Source organism: Physella acuta, unplaced genomic scaffold, assembly GCF_028476545.2.
Source record: "Physella acuta isolate Inbredline_101_S28 unplaced genomic scaffold, ASM2847654v3 ptg000161l, whole genome shotgun sequence".
NCBI classification, from domain to species: Eukaryota; Metazoa; Mollusca; class Gastropoda; family Physidae; genus Physella; species Physella acuta.
Window position 1 is genome coordinate 266,018 of NW_026731680.1, and position 17,988 is coordinate 284,005.

The window sequence follows — 17,988 nt, forward strand, 5'->3', positions numbered from 1 at the left end:
TAAGGACAGTCTATGTGGTTTTTAAGTTCTTTTAACATCACTATTTAAGGACAGTCTCTGTGGTTTTTAAGTTCTTTTAACATCACTATTTAAGGACAGTCTTTGTGGTTTTTAAGTTCTTTTAACATCACTATTTGAGGACCGCTGGCGTGCTACGACATCCACCACCACAACACAACACGGGAACCAACAAGGCAACACAGCGTGTTAACGTGAATGTTTAATTGACTGCGATGACATGTTAAAACATCGAGTAGAAACGATCAACTATGTACATACAAAAAAAACCCTCAACACGTAACTCACACATAATTGGTCGCCTCATTTACTTCAGCTAGAGTAAAAATAACCCCACCACTGCTAAACCCTAGCAACATGTTTACCTAATACTGTCTTCAGTGTATAACATCTTTGCTACATATGACAAGAGGTTCAACGACATAAATGGAATAGAAAACATGACTCTAGCCTGGGAAGGCAGTTTGAAAAAAAAAACCTTTAAAAAAAAAATTTCTGTAAATGGACAAGTAAGTTCAACACATTTAAAACAAAATAAAAAGAAAACAACGTAACTATAAGGAACAAAATTACAATATGCTTCAGATTGTGTGTATCAAACGGGTGGGCTTTCTTCTACAGTAGTTGCTGATTGTCTATTTGGTTATCTTAGACTAACTACGATCATTAAAAAAATCACAAGATTTACAATAAAAAGACATATATATATATATATATATGCATACATACATATATATATACATACATTTTATATATAATGTATATGTTATAAAAACAATGTCAGAAAAAATCTGTTACTGGCGCACTCCTACAGATGCGAGAAATTTTTTTTAGGCTTCTTCCATTCAAAACATGAGACGTCATCAGACATCAAGGGCAGACAACAAAGTTTCCTGCTAACTCAATTTACCTCCCCCCTCTAACTCTTCCCAAGAAAACAAAAACCCACAACAACAACACCACCAAGCCACGTTCGTATGGCATCAGCCAGCCAATTACACAGCCTTGAATTGAATTAATTTATTACACAACAAAACAACACCCAGACCGACACCCCTGGCCCACCTTAATATCATTTACACTCCACTGAATCAAAATAATTTCTTCTCAAGTAAAAAAAAAAAAATTCAAAGAAAATAATGACGAAATTAATGGCCAGGTATTGAATTCTGTGGAAATAAACTCTGTTATATAGTAATAAAAGAGTAATGTGTATATAAGAATAAAGGCTACATCAACAGTTTCCTGGTATGGCCAGTCTGTCCGCGCATATAATATGGCAATAAAATAATGAAGAGGGTTACAACCTGATATTGTAGGCTGGTTAACTAACTGAATGATATGTTCGTTAATTAAAACAATATTTGCTAAGCAGAGAATAGAGGTTTTGTAGGTACTAAATAGATCAGAATGGAAGTTTCGTAAGGACAAGGGCATTTAATTCACTGTGGAGATAATTTTAAAATCTGATTACCATTAACATAACATGCAACTTTATTTTGGTGTTAATAAAAAGATATTTATTCTGATTTAAATATTATTTTATGTTTACGGAAACAGGCATGGAATTCAATAAAATAATTTATTAACACAGAAATTAAATAGACTAGTTGTAAACTAGGACACATTAAACCTGTGTAGTTAGTCAAAATTGTAAGTAAAAAGTAAAATAGCTTTAAAATCATTAAGTTGATTTTACGCCCGTATGTAATGTTGCAAAAAAAAGCATACTAAGCCATCTCAAGAGCTATTTTATTCAACCAAACTTTGACTAAGTGCTGTCCTTATTAAACTCCCACATAGAAGAGGAAAAAATAAAAGACAAGCAAGCACATGGTTACTAATAGATTTCTCTTACAAGCATATCACAAGAAAATAATTAGACATAAATAATTTTAAATAAATCATCTGTATTAATTAATGTATAGTCTATATTTGTTTCTTTAAACTATCTTACATTTAAATTATTTAGTTTCACTACTGTAATTATCGTGATTTATGCCACATAATGCAGCTGTCAATAGTGTGTACAGTTTTTTTTCTTTATAAGAGTAAGTTTGGTAAATAATATAAATATTTTTTAAATATAGTATAAATAATGCTCCTAATAAGAAAAAACATTTTATGATATAATTTGTTACATTGAAACCAATGAAATCAAATATTTAGTAAAAATAAAGTTAATTTTTAAGAACTTTTTTTTAAAGATATCAAGAAAAAATATACATACATCTATAAATAAAAGTGATTTCTTCAGATAGGTGGGATGTTAAGTAGGAGATCATATGATTGCCACAGGTATAGTTTGGTTATAGGAAGGTAAGTGGGACAGGTGAAAAGGGTTTTTTACATCTTCTTGTACTTCAAATCTACTGTAACAGGCAAAATAAATCAGAGACGAATAGAGCAAAATGTTAAGAGAAACACAACGGTAATGGTTCAAGTGTTGAAAAGAACAGAGCTAGAGACTGTCATGCAGATAGCCAGCATAAGACAGCTTAGCTAGAGAAAGCTGAGTTAAAGACTACTGAGCTAGAGACTACTGAGACAGCTGAGCTAAAGACAGCTCAACAGCTGAGCTAAAGACAGCTCAACAGCTGAGCTAAAGAGAGCGGAGTCAAAGACTGCTGAGCTAAGCCCTAACATAATACATCCCAGATAGAGAAATAATTTCTCCAGCATGATTAAGTAGCAATAATTCTTCAATACATCTGATTTTTTGTACAATATTTAGAATTGAAATTTTGATTAAATAGTTGATTAGGATAATAACAGGGAGTAGTTAAAACTGTATTTTAATCCTGAGATCAGCTATACAGCTCTGCCTGTATATATATATATATATATATATATATATATATATATATATATATATATATATATATATATATATATATATATATATATATATATATATATATATCTCAGTTCCTTCTCATTTATCATGAGTTTACATACAATTTCTTTTCATATTTTATATACAATTTAAAAAAAAAATTTTAACTCCAGTGAAAGACAAAGCAAAAAATTAAAAATAAAAATTGGCCAATGTATTTGAATAATGAAAGCTAGGAAACACTTGTATATAATCTTTGCTAAAACTACAGAAAAAAAAAATGAGAGTAATAGTGCTTGTATATTTTGAATATTGAAAATATACTCTGGAAAATAATAGGTAAAGTAAAATTAAACAATAAGATAAAAAAAAATGACTATCTATCAATAAATAAAATATTACTTATACAGGCTAAAATCTGGGACTTCATTGATTGGTTACTTCATTATAAATGAATAAAGAATTTTTCAGAGCAAATAATGTCTTTAGATATTTACTTTAAAATGTTTAAAATACTTTTTAGAAGAAAAGTAAAAAAAAAGCAGACATTCTTTCACTTTTTATATGATTAGATTTATAAAACTGATTAAATTTTCTTTAAAAGAGATTAAACTATACAAGAGAAATACTTCAATGTGTATGGTTCATAAGAGCTCAAATCTGCATAAAAGCAATTCTTTAAATATATTTTATAAACACTAATTAATGTTTTATACTGAGTTAAGACAGCATTAGAAGTGATAGAATAAAAATAACAACAAAATAATTAATTTGGAAAGATTTAAAAAAATAACTGGCCAGAAATATTTTTTGTGTGAATTTGTCATGAAAAATATTGTTCAATCAATACAAATTGACAATGAAAAATTGTAAAAAAAAAAAAAAAAAAAAATGTATAACAATAAAACATAATGAGCAAAATCCATTTTGTATAAAAGCAAGTAGAGTTCTATGTGTACACTCTAATGGCAAGAAAAGTTTGTTCAAGAAGTAGGAAAAAAAGTTAACCTGAAAGAAACGTTAGGGGATGATCCAATGTATGAATCATTCTGGACATGAATATCAGCTAGTTACAATTTTGATTATTATTAAACAATACACACACATGTGTACAAACCAGTGGTGCCTGTATAAAATATTACAATAAGTTGGAGAGAGAGAAAAAAAAACTATGCTAGATTTAACTTAGAGATTTTGTGTTTAGTTGAACTGATGTAATATCTTATATGACTGACTTCTTTGGTATCCAACTTGTCAGACCCATGCTAACAGATAAGTGGGACTGACATTTCTCTTGGGTCAAATTGTATACTGGAGATGATAGATCAGTCACTGAAATACAATAGAAATAAAAATAATAAGATACATGTATAGGCCTCTCTATCTCTCTCTGTATATATATATATATATATATATATATATATATATATATATATATATATATATATATATATATATAGGTAGATAAAATAAACATAGGGATGGAATGATTGATAGAGAGTACAAGTGCTAAGTCTCAAGTTAGGACCCCAGGCTCTAGTCTATCAATCTATCCAGCTTTATAAGTACCTGGCTTATGTTAGGGAAAAGATTAGCAGCTGGGTGTAGTACTGACCACACTAAACCTTCCTATGTCATGGTCACAGAAACAGGTGAACTCTTTCTTTCACCTGACTCCATGGACCATCAGGTCAGAAAGTGTAACAATAGAAACACAAGAAAACATAAGATGAATATAAAGAAGGTATAGAGATCTAGAGAGCAGTAGAGTGGAATCAATACACAGACGTCACATACATACATATATACGGTGAATATAAAGGAGGTATAGAGATGAATCAATACACAGACAGGGAGGTGTCAAGCTGTCACATACATACATATAAGAACATACATATAAGAAAAGATACAATGAATATAAAGGAGGTATAGAGATCTACAGATAGAGAGGTGACAAGCTGTCACATACATGCATACATACATATAAGAACATACATATAAGAAACGATACAATAAATATAAAGGAGGTATAGAGATCTACAGAGCAGTTGAATCAATACACAGACAGGGAGGTGTCAAGCTGTCACATACATACATATAAGAACATACATATAAGAAAAGATACAATGAATATAAAGGAGGTATAGAGATCTACAGAGCAGTTGAATCAATACACAGACAGGGAGGTGAGAAGCTGTCAAAACAAGCTGTGCTCCCACCTCTCAACATCTGACAAGACAACAAAGCAGCTACTCCCTCAGTGACCAAACTGAAATGGCCCTGTGTCACAACACTGGGAACCATAAGGCTCCAGTTATTAAAATCATAAATCTCCAATTTTCTGGATGGGGAGCAGGGCAAATGAGAAGGGATTGTGGTCCTAACAAATTTATAGCTTGACTAAATTTCTTGATTCCTGGTTCTATGTGAAGCAACCTCACATTTTAATACCAAATTAAGGAAATAATTAAACCAATAAATTTTACAGATGTATGTATAATGTTTTAGGCCTGCTATGTGTTAAATCAAGTTAGAAACTTTATTACAAGACTATTTTAATTAAGAAATTCTTTAAAAAAATTAAAGATATATACATAAGTAAAACTTCCTTAATAGTAATATTTAATGTTACAATGAAATATAAAAGGTTAAATTACTTTTTTTTACTAAGTCAAAATAATAATTTCTTATTTTAAAAGACTAATGCAGTTAGGAGAAAAAAAATTCCAACACTAGAGAGATTTATGGCCTCCACTATTAAACACTCACAACAAGAACCATAACTCCGGTCAAAGTCAACTGTGTGGACTGACTGTTCTTCAGAACTAATTGACTAAAATTTATTGATCCTTTCCTTTATTTATGATCTAACTGACAAACCTTAGTACTCTTTAAATTCTCTCTTCTTAAAACTTTATCCTCATTCAATTCCTGGAAGTTGCCTTTATGTAACCAAAGAATAACTTTTTTTTTTCTAAAAAAAATATTTTAAAGACAAGGGATTGTTATTAAAAAAAAATTAACTGCACAATCCCAGCCATCAAAGCAAACACCCCCCCCCCCCCAATCAACAGCCCATTGCTTTGAGCTCCTCTCCTCCCATTCATGACCACCACTGATTTATGTTAGTGTCAATGGCTTTCTTTTCTTCCCTCATCTCTTGAACCCTTCCTCTCCCCGCACACACACACCCCTCACCAAACACTTCATTGTGTGTGACAAACTCCTAAGCTTCAGTTAGGGTGTGTGGAGGGGGGTGGGGAGGTGTGAAATGATAGGCCCAATATTCCAGGGATCATCCAGGCTCAATCACTGAACATGATTTATGACCTATGGGAGCCCTGTGTTTCAAGTGCCCCTGATGCCAGCAATAGAGAACAATATGGAGGAACTCTAAATTTCAGACCTCCGTCAAGTGAAGACAGCATCATTAGCACCAAGATCCATCTGGTGGCACTGTCTCAATACAATGTTTTTTTAGGGGATTCAGGGAGGACAGTTTTATTTGGAATACTGACTGTAATTGAAAGAAAACTGCCAATATTTTGTATTTTAGTTTAGTTTACAGGAAATTATCTTTCATTTAAAAATTTAACATTCAAATCTTATTTAGTATTGTAATTCTAATTCTCATTCTGTATTTTAGTTTAGTTTGCAGAAAACTATTTGTAGTTTAATTAAAAAATTTAACATGTCATTATGTATTTGAGTTTAGTTTATAGAAACCAATTATAAGTTTAATTTTAAAATTATAATATTATTTAGTTTAATTTTAAAATTTAACATTTCATTCTATATTTGAGTTTAGTTTACAGAAACTAATTATAAGTTTAATTTTAAAATTTAAAATTATAATCTTATTTAGTCTAAAATTTTAAATTATAATATTATTTAGAGGTGAATTCTAATTGTCATTTAAAGAAAATTTTTAACATTTTTATTTCAATTTTAGTATAGTTCTAAGCAAATGATAAACTGTTAATTTTTAAAATAATATTATTTGTGTATACATAATTTTTTTTATAATGCAGAAGGAAGTAAACTGTTCATATTTATATTTTAGTTTTGGTTAAGGTTTATGCCAATTTTCATTGGTCACGATTTACAAATATGAAATAACTTTTTGACAAAATATGATTTCAAATTTCAATTTCCATTTTTGTTTAGGCAAAAAAAAATAAACAAAGGTTAAATTTTATTGTTAAGAAATAATGAGGACTAAATGGTAAAAAAATAAGGCACTAGAAATAAACAAATTACTCCTTTAACACTGGGTAACTATAACAGTATCCTCCAACTTCTTTGTGAACTAGAGAAAAAAAAAACAACCAAACAGATAGATTGGCACAGAATGCTTTAACACCCATATCAGCAGCTTCTCTGTGCTTGTCTCATTAGCAGGAAATACCATGTTTCAGGGGAGACAAATGATAGCTAATGTCCAACCCTCAACACCAATTGGAAATAATTACATCCCCCATATGCCCTTATCCTCTTCAAGACAAATGTCTTTTACTCTAAAGCTTTCTCAGGGCCAAAAAAAGACATCATCTTCCATAGCAGTGAATGGCCTTGTTAGAAACTACCTCTATACAATTTATTACTATTATTAATTGCAAGTCTCATGCCACTTATCTCAATTTTACAAATGATAATGTATTTGAAATCTTTAAGTGTTTTTGAAGAGATTTGCATAAATATTTATCAGGTAATTAAAAAGAAAAATATTATTGATTTCTTCAATTTCAAAAAAGATGATCTGAACACAATACATTTTTTTAAAAATCTATTGGGCTACAAATGTTGGTTCTTTTAAAATTTAAAATAAGATTTGAACACAATTAATAAAAAAAATATATATCCAGCTAAAAATACTGTGGTTTTTTTTAAATTTTAAATAAGATTTTATCACGATGAATAAAAATGTATCTGGTTAAAATACTGTTGATTTATTGAATATTTGAAATAAGATTTGAATACAATCAATAAAAATGTATCTGGCTACCTGATGTCAGACAGTGTTGATGGATGCCTTAGAAGATATGGAAGTTGTGTCATCACCATCACTTGTGCTCAGTTTCTCAAACTCCTCAGCCTCTAGCTCAGCTCTGTCTTTAAGTGCCATCTGGTAGGCTATTTCAAAAGCTTCACCTAAGGTCAAAATTATCTCCCCAGCCAATTCCTGCAAGTAAACATTAAAACAAATTATCTCCCCTGCCAATTCCTGCAAGTAAACATTGAAACAAATTATCTCCCCTGCCAATTCCTGCAAGTAATCATTGAAACAAATTATCTCCCCTTCCAATTCCTGCAAGAAAATATTGAAACAACTTATCCCCCTGCCATGTTCCTAAAAATAGACATTAGAAAATTATCTTCCCTGTCAATTTTAAAATTGCTTTTGAATCGATTATAAATATACAAAACAAACAAAACAATTATACAAGGTGTAACAATAACTCATTTTTTAATTTCAGAGAATTGGGACGTACACCTGTCTTGCAGTATATCAAGCTAAAGGAAGGCCAAAGTAAAATAAGAAAGTAGGCACAGGGAAAACAAACTAGCCTTTAAACATTCAAGAATGGAAAATAGAACGAATTCATCAAGAGACAATACATGAAAAATGTCTACCAATGTTAGATTCTTTTTTTTTTTTGTTGTTGGCCTGTCGAGAGTAAAAGGGAATTAAATCATGTTTAATTAAAGAGATGTTTACTGTAATATTATTATGAATTCACTCATCTTTACTATAACCACAGTGGTTAAATACTATAATGCCTGATAGTTCTCATCTCAATTAGGAATTATTTAATACACAAATATAAAACACCCACTGCACCAACAACGGTAGTGCAGAAGTCTTTCAGCTAAATACCTAGCCCGCGGTTACTGTCATACAAACACCGTGAAACACATGAAACAATAAATGAACTAATGTGGACGGGAGGAGTGTTTCTTCCAAGCATCTCTACCGCCCCCTCCCCCCGAACGAAATGGAACTTATATAGAAAATATATACTTTTAACAGTGTCCGCAACCCCCTCCCGGAAATTTTAGCCCCCCCCCCCCTCACCCCGAAAATTTCAAGTGCCCTCCCGGAGAAAAAAGAGTGGAAGAAACACTGGACGGGAGGGTTTGGGATCTACCAAGAGTAGGAGCGGGTAGACGGTAAACGTGACAGGATGTGACACTACGGGCAGAATGTTTTAATAATTTTTGTTTCTCACCAGTAGTACTCTTTCTTTTAGTAGCCGTTTCCAATATCTAAAATAGACATCAAACATAGTGATGGAGGGTTTGACTTTCGTAAGGCAAGTGTATTTACTTAACACTGAATTGGCAGTACTTTTTTTGGTTTTTTGACCCGGGGACATCTGCGGGTACAAGTGTACTAGAGTTTGGGAACCCCTTTCCCCCTCGAGCGACCTCAAAAAGTTCCAGCCAATCGATGCTAGAGACAATCTATGACTTCTGTTTGAACAGACTCGCCGCCGTCCCAGTGCACGGCTATAGGGGCACTTCAAGGAGCATCTTTCATTTTAAATCACCACTACTGGGCAATTTAGCTCAGACAAAACACTTTTTTTTTTCTGGGGCAATAATTTCCACATCTTTAACCAATGAGTCAAAAGCAATTAATTCTCTCCCCTTGCATGTCTGATTACCCTCCCTTGCTCCGTGAGCGTAAAAAAATCGTGAATGAAATGAAAAAAATAAAAAGGCTGACTTTTACTACGGTAGTCAACAAACACAGGCTTATGCCGTGTGATGACGGCGATTATAATACAAGCCCGCATTAGTACAAGGGGGGAGGGGGGACTCGGTGATGAACAGACACATGCACAGATGTGGAGCGGAGCGGAAACAGGGGAGACGGGGAAGGGACTAACCATAACCGCTATCAAAATCAACTCTAGATCATTGAATTTTGCTAAGATCCGCTCGTAAAGTATAGAAATGCCCCCCCCCCCCCCGACCCCACCCTCCTCCCGGACGAATGAGGGTTACAAAAGATTCCTGCCCGTATCCATCGACGCTATGAAAAGACATGGTACCTCCACAATGGAGATCAGTCTGTAGCCCAAACAGTTCGCGTCTGACCCGTGTCAAAGGTCACCCAATTAAATCAGAATCTTCTCACTATGAATACGCGACCGTTTCCTCATTGACACCCCGTTCCCTTCAATTCCAAAAGTGGGGGAGACAACTTGTCTGCGGGGAGATAAAAAAAAAACCGTAGCAGTGGGCTTGGGTCACTTCTCTCCCCTTACCCTTATCTTGAAGAGATCCTGTCTTCAGGTTAAAGGACCAATAGAATAACCTCCCTTTGACCACAGCTATCTAAAACAGTAATCCCCCTTTGACTTGTAACACGGGGATGCGCTGCTTTCCTTGAGCCACAATGGCAGGAAACTTGAAGGAAGAAAATACGCTCCACCCCGGGTTAAGAGTTGGGTCTAGAGACTTCTGGAGTGTCCCTTTCACCGTAGTGGTTACACACTCAGCAGCGGGGCGCCTTTATACACCAACACCAGTGTCTCTTTCCTCCATTTCACCGGCCCACAACAAATCGTTTCTATCAACCCTCTCCAGTACGGGCGACACAAACCTCCACAACGTCTCAAACTTCTTGGCCTTCCCCCACTTAGTCCGACTGTTACAAAACAAATTTCAGTTTACCAGTGGCCTCCAAGTTGCTCTGCATAAAGGGACTTATACCGGTTGTTTTCTACTGAGAGAAAACTATTCGGCAAATGTTAAAGAACTACTGGACTAAGGCTAGCCTTTGAAGTTTCAACACATGATAACTAAAACACATCAAAAGGGTGTGTAAAATATTACCTTTAAATTCATAAAACCAAATAGATGTAAAATTAAAAGGGCGTTATAATACGGAACATGTTTTAAGGTATACCTTCGAAAGAAACGCATGTATTGTATTAGACATGTAAAAAAATGTACAGTTCCCTGGCGGGTCCATGGATCAAGTGAAATAGAGTTCACCTGTTTCTGTGGCATGTGCAATACATGTATACACACATAAACAACGAGAACACATTGGGTAATAATTCCAACACTGGTCTTTGATGTCTCGCTATCGTGTCTTTTACCAGCTACTTTTTCATTCGCCTGGTATTGTGCCTTGCAAGCAAACCTTTTCAAGTCCTGGTGATCACGTGATGTGACCGTACCATCAACGTTCTCATATTTCAACAACAGTTACTAAGTGGTCACTATACACTATACTGTACTGTGTGTTTGTATAACAAAACCTTACGACGTAAACTATCAACACGGCCAGGCATATAAAACAGTATCATGGTTTGATCAACTACACTCTTATTTTTTTTAAATAAAATCAATCAAGGATACACTATATGCTGGCTTAAAATATATAAAAATATAATCGAACATTATATGCTACAGCAAAATAACGAGCTGGTAGGTAAGATCGAAGTGGATCTACATACACAATTAGACTCGGGTCACTTCTTCAACCACAACAAGTTAAAATATAGAAAATGTTGCATACTCAAAATGAGCATATGAACCCAAACAACACCACCTTGCGACCATCTAATGGAAAGCAAAAAATTGTATAATCGAAAGTTCTATATAAGACAGATAACTCTGTAAGATATCAGTGCTAACTCGTGATGAAATGCGACCGCTGTCAGCAACCAAAACGGAACGCTTTAACAATACATAATTAGGTCTTGAATTTAAATAGACTCCAACCGCTTAGTTCCCGCCTCTGCTTCACTCAAAGTCTAGGGTATCATACGAACCCTCCATTTGAGCCTCGTGAGTTCACGGCCCTGATGACAGACTACTGTATCGTTACCAGCTGGGTTATGTCCCCTGTCAAAGACAGGCTTACACAGTCTTGAAGACAGAGGGGGCCCCCAGCCAATTCATACAGAACTATTTGGGTGTGGTGCGATAATTTGAGGATCAGCTTCAACTTAAGTCATCCATGCACTTGAAAAATGTTCTACTCTGATAGCAGGAAATATTGAACAAAGAAGGCAGCATGCCACACCATTATTAATAATCACCAACACAATAGTTATACATCGTACAAGCGAATAAACACAATTTATTTAAAATTGAAGATTAAACACAACCCAATAAGTAAACTGAATTTTAAATTACAGTATAACTTGTTTAAAATGATGTTGAATTTTCCCCCATGAAGGAGAAATCGTCCCATGCCCCCACCCCCGGGCGAATACTTGATTACCTGAGTTTGAAGCACACGGCGATACTGTGTGGAGATGAAGGGAGGGGCTCTACAATAGCTCAGGATATTTGACAAGAACAGGCACAAAAGCAGACGTTTATCTAGTCTTTTTCCTGGGCAGGTTTGTAAATTATACGTCAACAATAGGGCTAGTTTGTCAGTCTGGCTAGGGACCAACTTGTGTACCTGGCTGCAGATAGGGACCAGCTAGTGATTATAGCTGCAGCTATGGTCCAGCTACTGAATATGGCTTCAACTAGGGACCAGCTAATGTACCTGGCTGCAGATAGGGACCAGCTAGTGAATCAGGCTGCAACAATAAACAAGCCATTGAGCCAGAAAGCAGCAAGAGAAAAGCGAGTGAATTACATCAGCTTTGGACACAACGCTCAGGTAATGATAAACACCACGATTTATCCTAATTTTCTCATAAATAGATATGAAGAAATTAAAAGATAATAGTGAGGTACCCATGGATTGTTACTGCACTAGGATATTTCTCAGCCACATACAGGCTCGTTTATCGCTGTAAACAATAGATGGGTTTCTGCTCTCTTTCAGGAAATAAAATGACGACCAGCTTAAAACTGTAACGAAGATTTCCATGTAAACACACATGTTGTCCTTAACAAACACAACATATATGCCCCAACACATTTTTAAAACAGCCTCCCTCATCTCATAACACATAGCCAAAAAGGTAAATCTCCTCCACCACCCCACCCCCCCCCCCCACACACACTTCACCATGTATATGACGTCATTTATAAACCATTCCCATTACACATTCAAAATCTTGAAGTTTGTAAAAAAAAAAATTAAAAAAAAAAAAACAGTTCAGTTACAAGAGGGTCCTCGTTTCTAAATATCCTGCCCACAATATACCCTAAACCTGCGGATGCTATAGTGGGGTCTAGTAGCAATACTCCAACGCTACAACACGACCCATTCTATACCGGTATCTTCCCTATGAAACACGAGCGCGGATTTTTGTTCAGTCTAAAATCTCAAAGACCAGCGCCCCGGCGCCCCAGCCACCGTGACAGCCGAGCCCCGCCGACGTATAATTAACTTGTCATCTACTAGTTTTAATGACACATTTTTTGAAACCTACCCCCTCCCTTGTAACAAGGGAGATCACAAAACCTCGTCATGCGCCATGTGATGTAATGTTCGTCCCGTACACCGATCAAATTTTTTTCCCCCCTCGTCTTTTCTTTTCCTTATGGTGAGCCCGTTTCTCCCCCAGTCAAACCGGCCCCCATACAGTCGCACATGTTTTCCTAGACATCCGCGTCAACCTCAAGTGCCATTGGGGCAGGTTGTCAGGCTGGCGTCAGGGGCTGTACTTAAGTTTGATCAATTAAAGAACTACAATGCACGCAAAGCTTTTTAAGCCGCACGGGATGATGTTGCCGGCCTACACCCACATCGCGTTTACTTACAGTCATCAGGCACTACAGTAGAAGAACGAGCTCTTTATTGCCCCGTTCACGAACGGGTTGTGTTCAACAGCGCAACGCGACGTACAGCCATCAGATTCAGCGACAGTAAGCGTTCGCTCGGGGCTGTTTCACGAAGGTTGATGCTTGAGAGAAAATAACGAAACGGTTGGGGTCGATCCATCAGGATTTAAAATACGAACAGCAACATGAGATGAGCACCATCTATAAAAAGATAATTCGCAATGCTGTTACCCCTCTATGGTGTTAAGTTATCTGATACAAGTAGCGGTATTAAGTTGTCCGGTACAAATAGCGGTGTTAAGTTGTCCGGTACAAATAGCGGTGTTAAGTTGTCCGGTACAAATAGCGGTGTTAAGTTATCCGATACAAATAGCGGTGCGCATTGAACAGCTAGGCGGAAATATTTAAACAAGCTAGAAACACGTTTTAAAAGGAAAATTACAATGTCTATGAAAATACCCACATTTAGAAAAAGAATACCTTATCTAGAAATAAGCAGACATCAGGTTCCCAAGAAAAATAAAGCTCAAACCAAACAACAAACCACAATAAATCTACCATAAGACAGAATCACCAACACTACTTATATATTTTGTTCTTTTAATATGATTAGGTTTGTTCTTCAATCTTTAACTGTTTAAAAAAATCGATCATAGTAAAAGAGACAGAACCATAAGAACCTATCCCAAGGTGCCATTTTTCCATGTTTTCTCGGGCTTAATGTTATTTCAATGCAAACACGAGAAGGTACAAAAGTCTATATAAAAACACTGACATAAAAAAAAGCAACTAAGTATGTTTCTCAAATTAGGAATATTGAAAGCCGGCACGCCAGTTAAGTGTAATTAATGCAAATGAAAGTATATTTTAAAGCTAGGTAGTAAAAGGGAAGGGGGGCTACGCTATGTGTATAACTGACAAGAGGGGAAACAAGGACATACACATATGACAATCGCCACTGAACCTAAGACAACCTTTACACCACAGAAACAGCATCTAAGCTCCGTACAGTCATGCTAAATGTTCCCCAACTTCAAACAGATCACACGGGCAACTCAGATAATCAAGTATTTGAAAACCCCTGCTGTGCTGTTCTATAGCGGTGTCTTAATTAACAACAACTAGGAAAAAGGCTTAAGGCTTGTTGTGAGTGGGACACCTACAAGAATGGTTGACAACAGGTACGAGAGGGTTTTACAGGGTAATTGCTGTGTATGGAGTGTGCTAGGAGAAGGGAATTTAGTGTATTGATAGTGTGTGTGTTAGAGTGTGTACTGAGAGTGTATATTTAGTTTGCTTATTGAGAGTGCATTTATATGGAGTGTGCAAAGATAAGGGAATTTAGTGTACTGACAGTGTATATCTAGTTTGCGTATTGAGAGTGTATATTTAGTTTGTGTAATGAAAGTATATTTAGTTTGTGTATTGAGAGTATATATTTAGCTTGTGTGTTCAGAATGTATTTAAAGTGTGAATTGAGGGTGTATTTTGAGTGCATATTTAAAGTTTCCCAAGTGTTTATTGATAATGTGTATTGGGGTGTATTTAGAATATGTATTGAGAGTGTATAATGAGTGTGTTGAGAGTGTGTTTAAAATGTATATTTAGAGTAGACCTACACTGATGCCACTCCACCACTTCCAGAAAGTGTGCCTAGTTGTAGAGTACAAAGACATGTAGACCAAACGTGGATTAGATGAGAGTGTGTAACTACCGGCCTACTTACCCTGTTCCTGACACTGAATACGTGACAGTAGTTCCTGGCTGTTTCTCGGTCTTTCGTTATGTAGGCGAAGAAGTTCATGTGCTCGCCATCTTGACAAGCACAAAATATGTTGGCTATTTCGTGATCACAAACCACTTTCTGAAAACACAATCAACATTGTTATTTTTTTTTCTGACAGCATTTGTGTTTTGTCTGACAATATTTGACTTCTTAATACCTGTACAGCAATCGATTTTTCCCCCCGACTTTTTTTCCCTCAAATTATAATAAAACTATTAAAACCCCGTATGTCTTAAACAGTTAATAATAAAATTCTAAGTTAGCCGCTCTAAAATACGTGGGTTTTGTAGGTGAAAAAATCATAAACTCCATTCACATCAACGTTGTTCTACCCGTTTCCCCGAAATGCTGACTTACTCTCAACTTTACAAAACCTGTAATCAACCTGTGCATCAACCCTGTATTGTCAGGCAACAGCATTCATCCTGTCTTTACTAATTTTATTGTTTGGAATTCAAATTAATGCACGTTTAACAAGCCTGCTGTGTCTCTGTGCATTTCAAACTTTCGGGGGGGGGGGGGGGGGAAGATGAGAGACGATGACGACTGAATTTTAAGGGGAGGGGGACGACAACACGGTTAAAAGTATATATTTTCTGTATAAATACTATTTCGTTAAGGGGGGGGGGGGGGGAAGGGCCCCCTTCCCTAGAAAGATGCCTGAAGGAAACACTGCAAGCCTTCCGTTATCTGCCACACACTATATAACCACACCTCCGGGCTTTTCACATTTTTTTTAGAAAAGTATGACAACATTCACGTAAGCAACAGTACTAAACAGAACACTTCGGTAAAGAACTCACTAAAAACAAACGATTGTGCCTTACAATACTGTTAACAGTTAAGTGTTAACCCCCATTTCCCCAACGGACATGACTTCAGGGTAATAACTTAAAGTGACAAGTCTAGAAGTATCAGTTATTTATCAGCTGTAGATATTCGGCTTTGTGATGTGTATTACTGCATGCCCTTATAAGTGCTATCAACAACTCATCTTCGTTATCCCCAAATACAGCCCTATACTCTATTCTATTATGTGTGTTGTTAGGTATGCAGTCAACAATTTTGTATACCTCGACAATTGACAAATCTTGACACTACTTCTATAAGTACAAGTGGGATTTGAACACGACTCACCTTAGATGCCGCATCGATAAACTTGACGCCTTTGAATGATATAGACAACATGATGGTTGGAATCTTGCTTATAACCTCAGAAGATTTCTAACAACAACAAACAACGAAATATTGATAGCTTTATAGAGTTTTAAAACTACAGAGTTTTTTTTTAAACAATTAAAAAAAAAAGTGACAGACTTATATCCAGAAAAATTCTTCATTTAAAACAAACAAAAAAAATGATATATTAATAGCTTGGCGTCTTATTCCCGAGGGGAAAAACTATATAAAAGAAATATTGATAACTTTGCGCATTATAATCTAAATATTTCAATTATGTAATCAAAAAATTATGAAATATAGATATTTTTCCAACATCGGGAATTTTCTAAACAAAGAACAAAACAAGAAAAATATTGTTGGCTTATGTAACGTCTGAAATTTTTTTTAACGAAAAAAAAAACGACATCGAAATATTGATAGCTTATAGCCTAATAACCTAAATACCGAATTATCGACATCACAGGATGTGGCTAATCCTGTGGTGACAGATAGGTTATATTAGTTTCTTAATATACATAGGCGGATATTGCATTTCGTTTGATCTCATCAATAGGGAATTACATCCCCCCCCCATCACCCCGATTCTCGTTTAGCCATAAATGAGTATAATGAGAAATGAAACAATGCTACTTGTTTAGGCTTAGAGTTATATAATGAAAAAGAAAAGTTTAGATAAATAAAGGATTGAGCGTAGTTAACTGCCAAAAACCCAACGTCAAAGGATGATTTTTTTTTTCTCTTCTCAAAGATGGATCCCATGTTGGTGCATTTCTGTTCGCATTAAACATCAAATGAAAAGGGGCTTTGCAGCTCTGTTTTCGCTGTTTGTATTCCCGAACCCCTAAAAACGAACATTAAGTGGCTAACACGATTTTTCGCTTCCCCACCTTTAAAAAAATAAAAAAATACGAGAATAAAATAGCTCGAAGAATCGATAGGATGGCCAGCGCTGGAGACTGGGCAGAGAGGAAAAGATTGCGAATAGCTGGATGACTAGTCGGAATTGCATCACAGCTCGGCGTCCCTAATTGATAAAGCAAGAGATGGAAACAGCTTATCGGGGCGCTGGAGTGTGCTCCCCGTGTAATCACGCGTGGGCGCTGGGGGAGCGGGGCGCACACCGCGCGTGTCAACAGCAATGAAGCTGGTCTTTATTTACGATGTATTTTCTCATTTCGGTTCGGGGAAGGGGAGAAGAAAATATCTTGGCGACCGTCACACCCTTACGGTGTTGGAGGGGATATTGAATTTTGAAGTTTTCATGCTCCAGCGCCTCGCTACTGAGAAACAGAGCCCTGAAAGTGTGACTCGGAATGGGAGGACCCATTACGATTTGGCTTCGGATTCAGGCATGAGGAAAAAGTAATTTTTCACATTAAATTTTTAATAACAGTTTTCCCCCCCCATTACTAGATTTTCTCCCCCTTCTTTCTCCTAAACTCGGCCTTCGGTT

The 17,988-nt window shown here is 35.7% G+C and overlaps 1 protein-coding gene across 8 annotated transcripts in view; it reads right to left on the minus strand.

Moving 5' to 3' along the window:
* Window positions 1-201: 201 nt before the first annotated feature.
* The window catches only part of LOC131935825 (ankyrin repeat and SAM domain-containing protein 1A), a 71,977-nt gene continuing 54,190 nt past the window's right edge, over window positions 202-17,988 (minus strand). For all 8 annotated transcript variants that reach the window (XM_059292501.1, XM_059292497.1, XM_059292500.1 and 5 more), the window contains 4 exons: window positions 16,491-16,577; window positions 15,294-15,431; window positions 7,860-8,036; window positions 202-4,186 (listed from right to left, as the gene is read on the minus strand). In XM_059292501.1, the coding sequence (XP_059148484.1) occupies window positions 7,866-8,036; window positions 15,294-15,431; window positions 16,491-16,577 (396 nt within the window). In that variant the 3' untranslated portion in view covers window positions 202-4,186; window positions 7,860-7,865. The remainder of the gene's footprint in view (window positions 4,187-7,859; window positions 8,037-15,293; window positions 15,432-16,490; window positions 16,578-17,988) is intronic.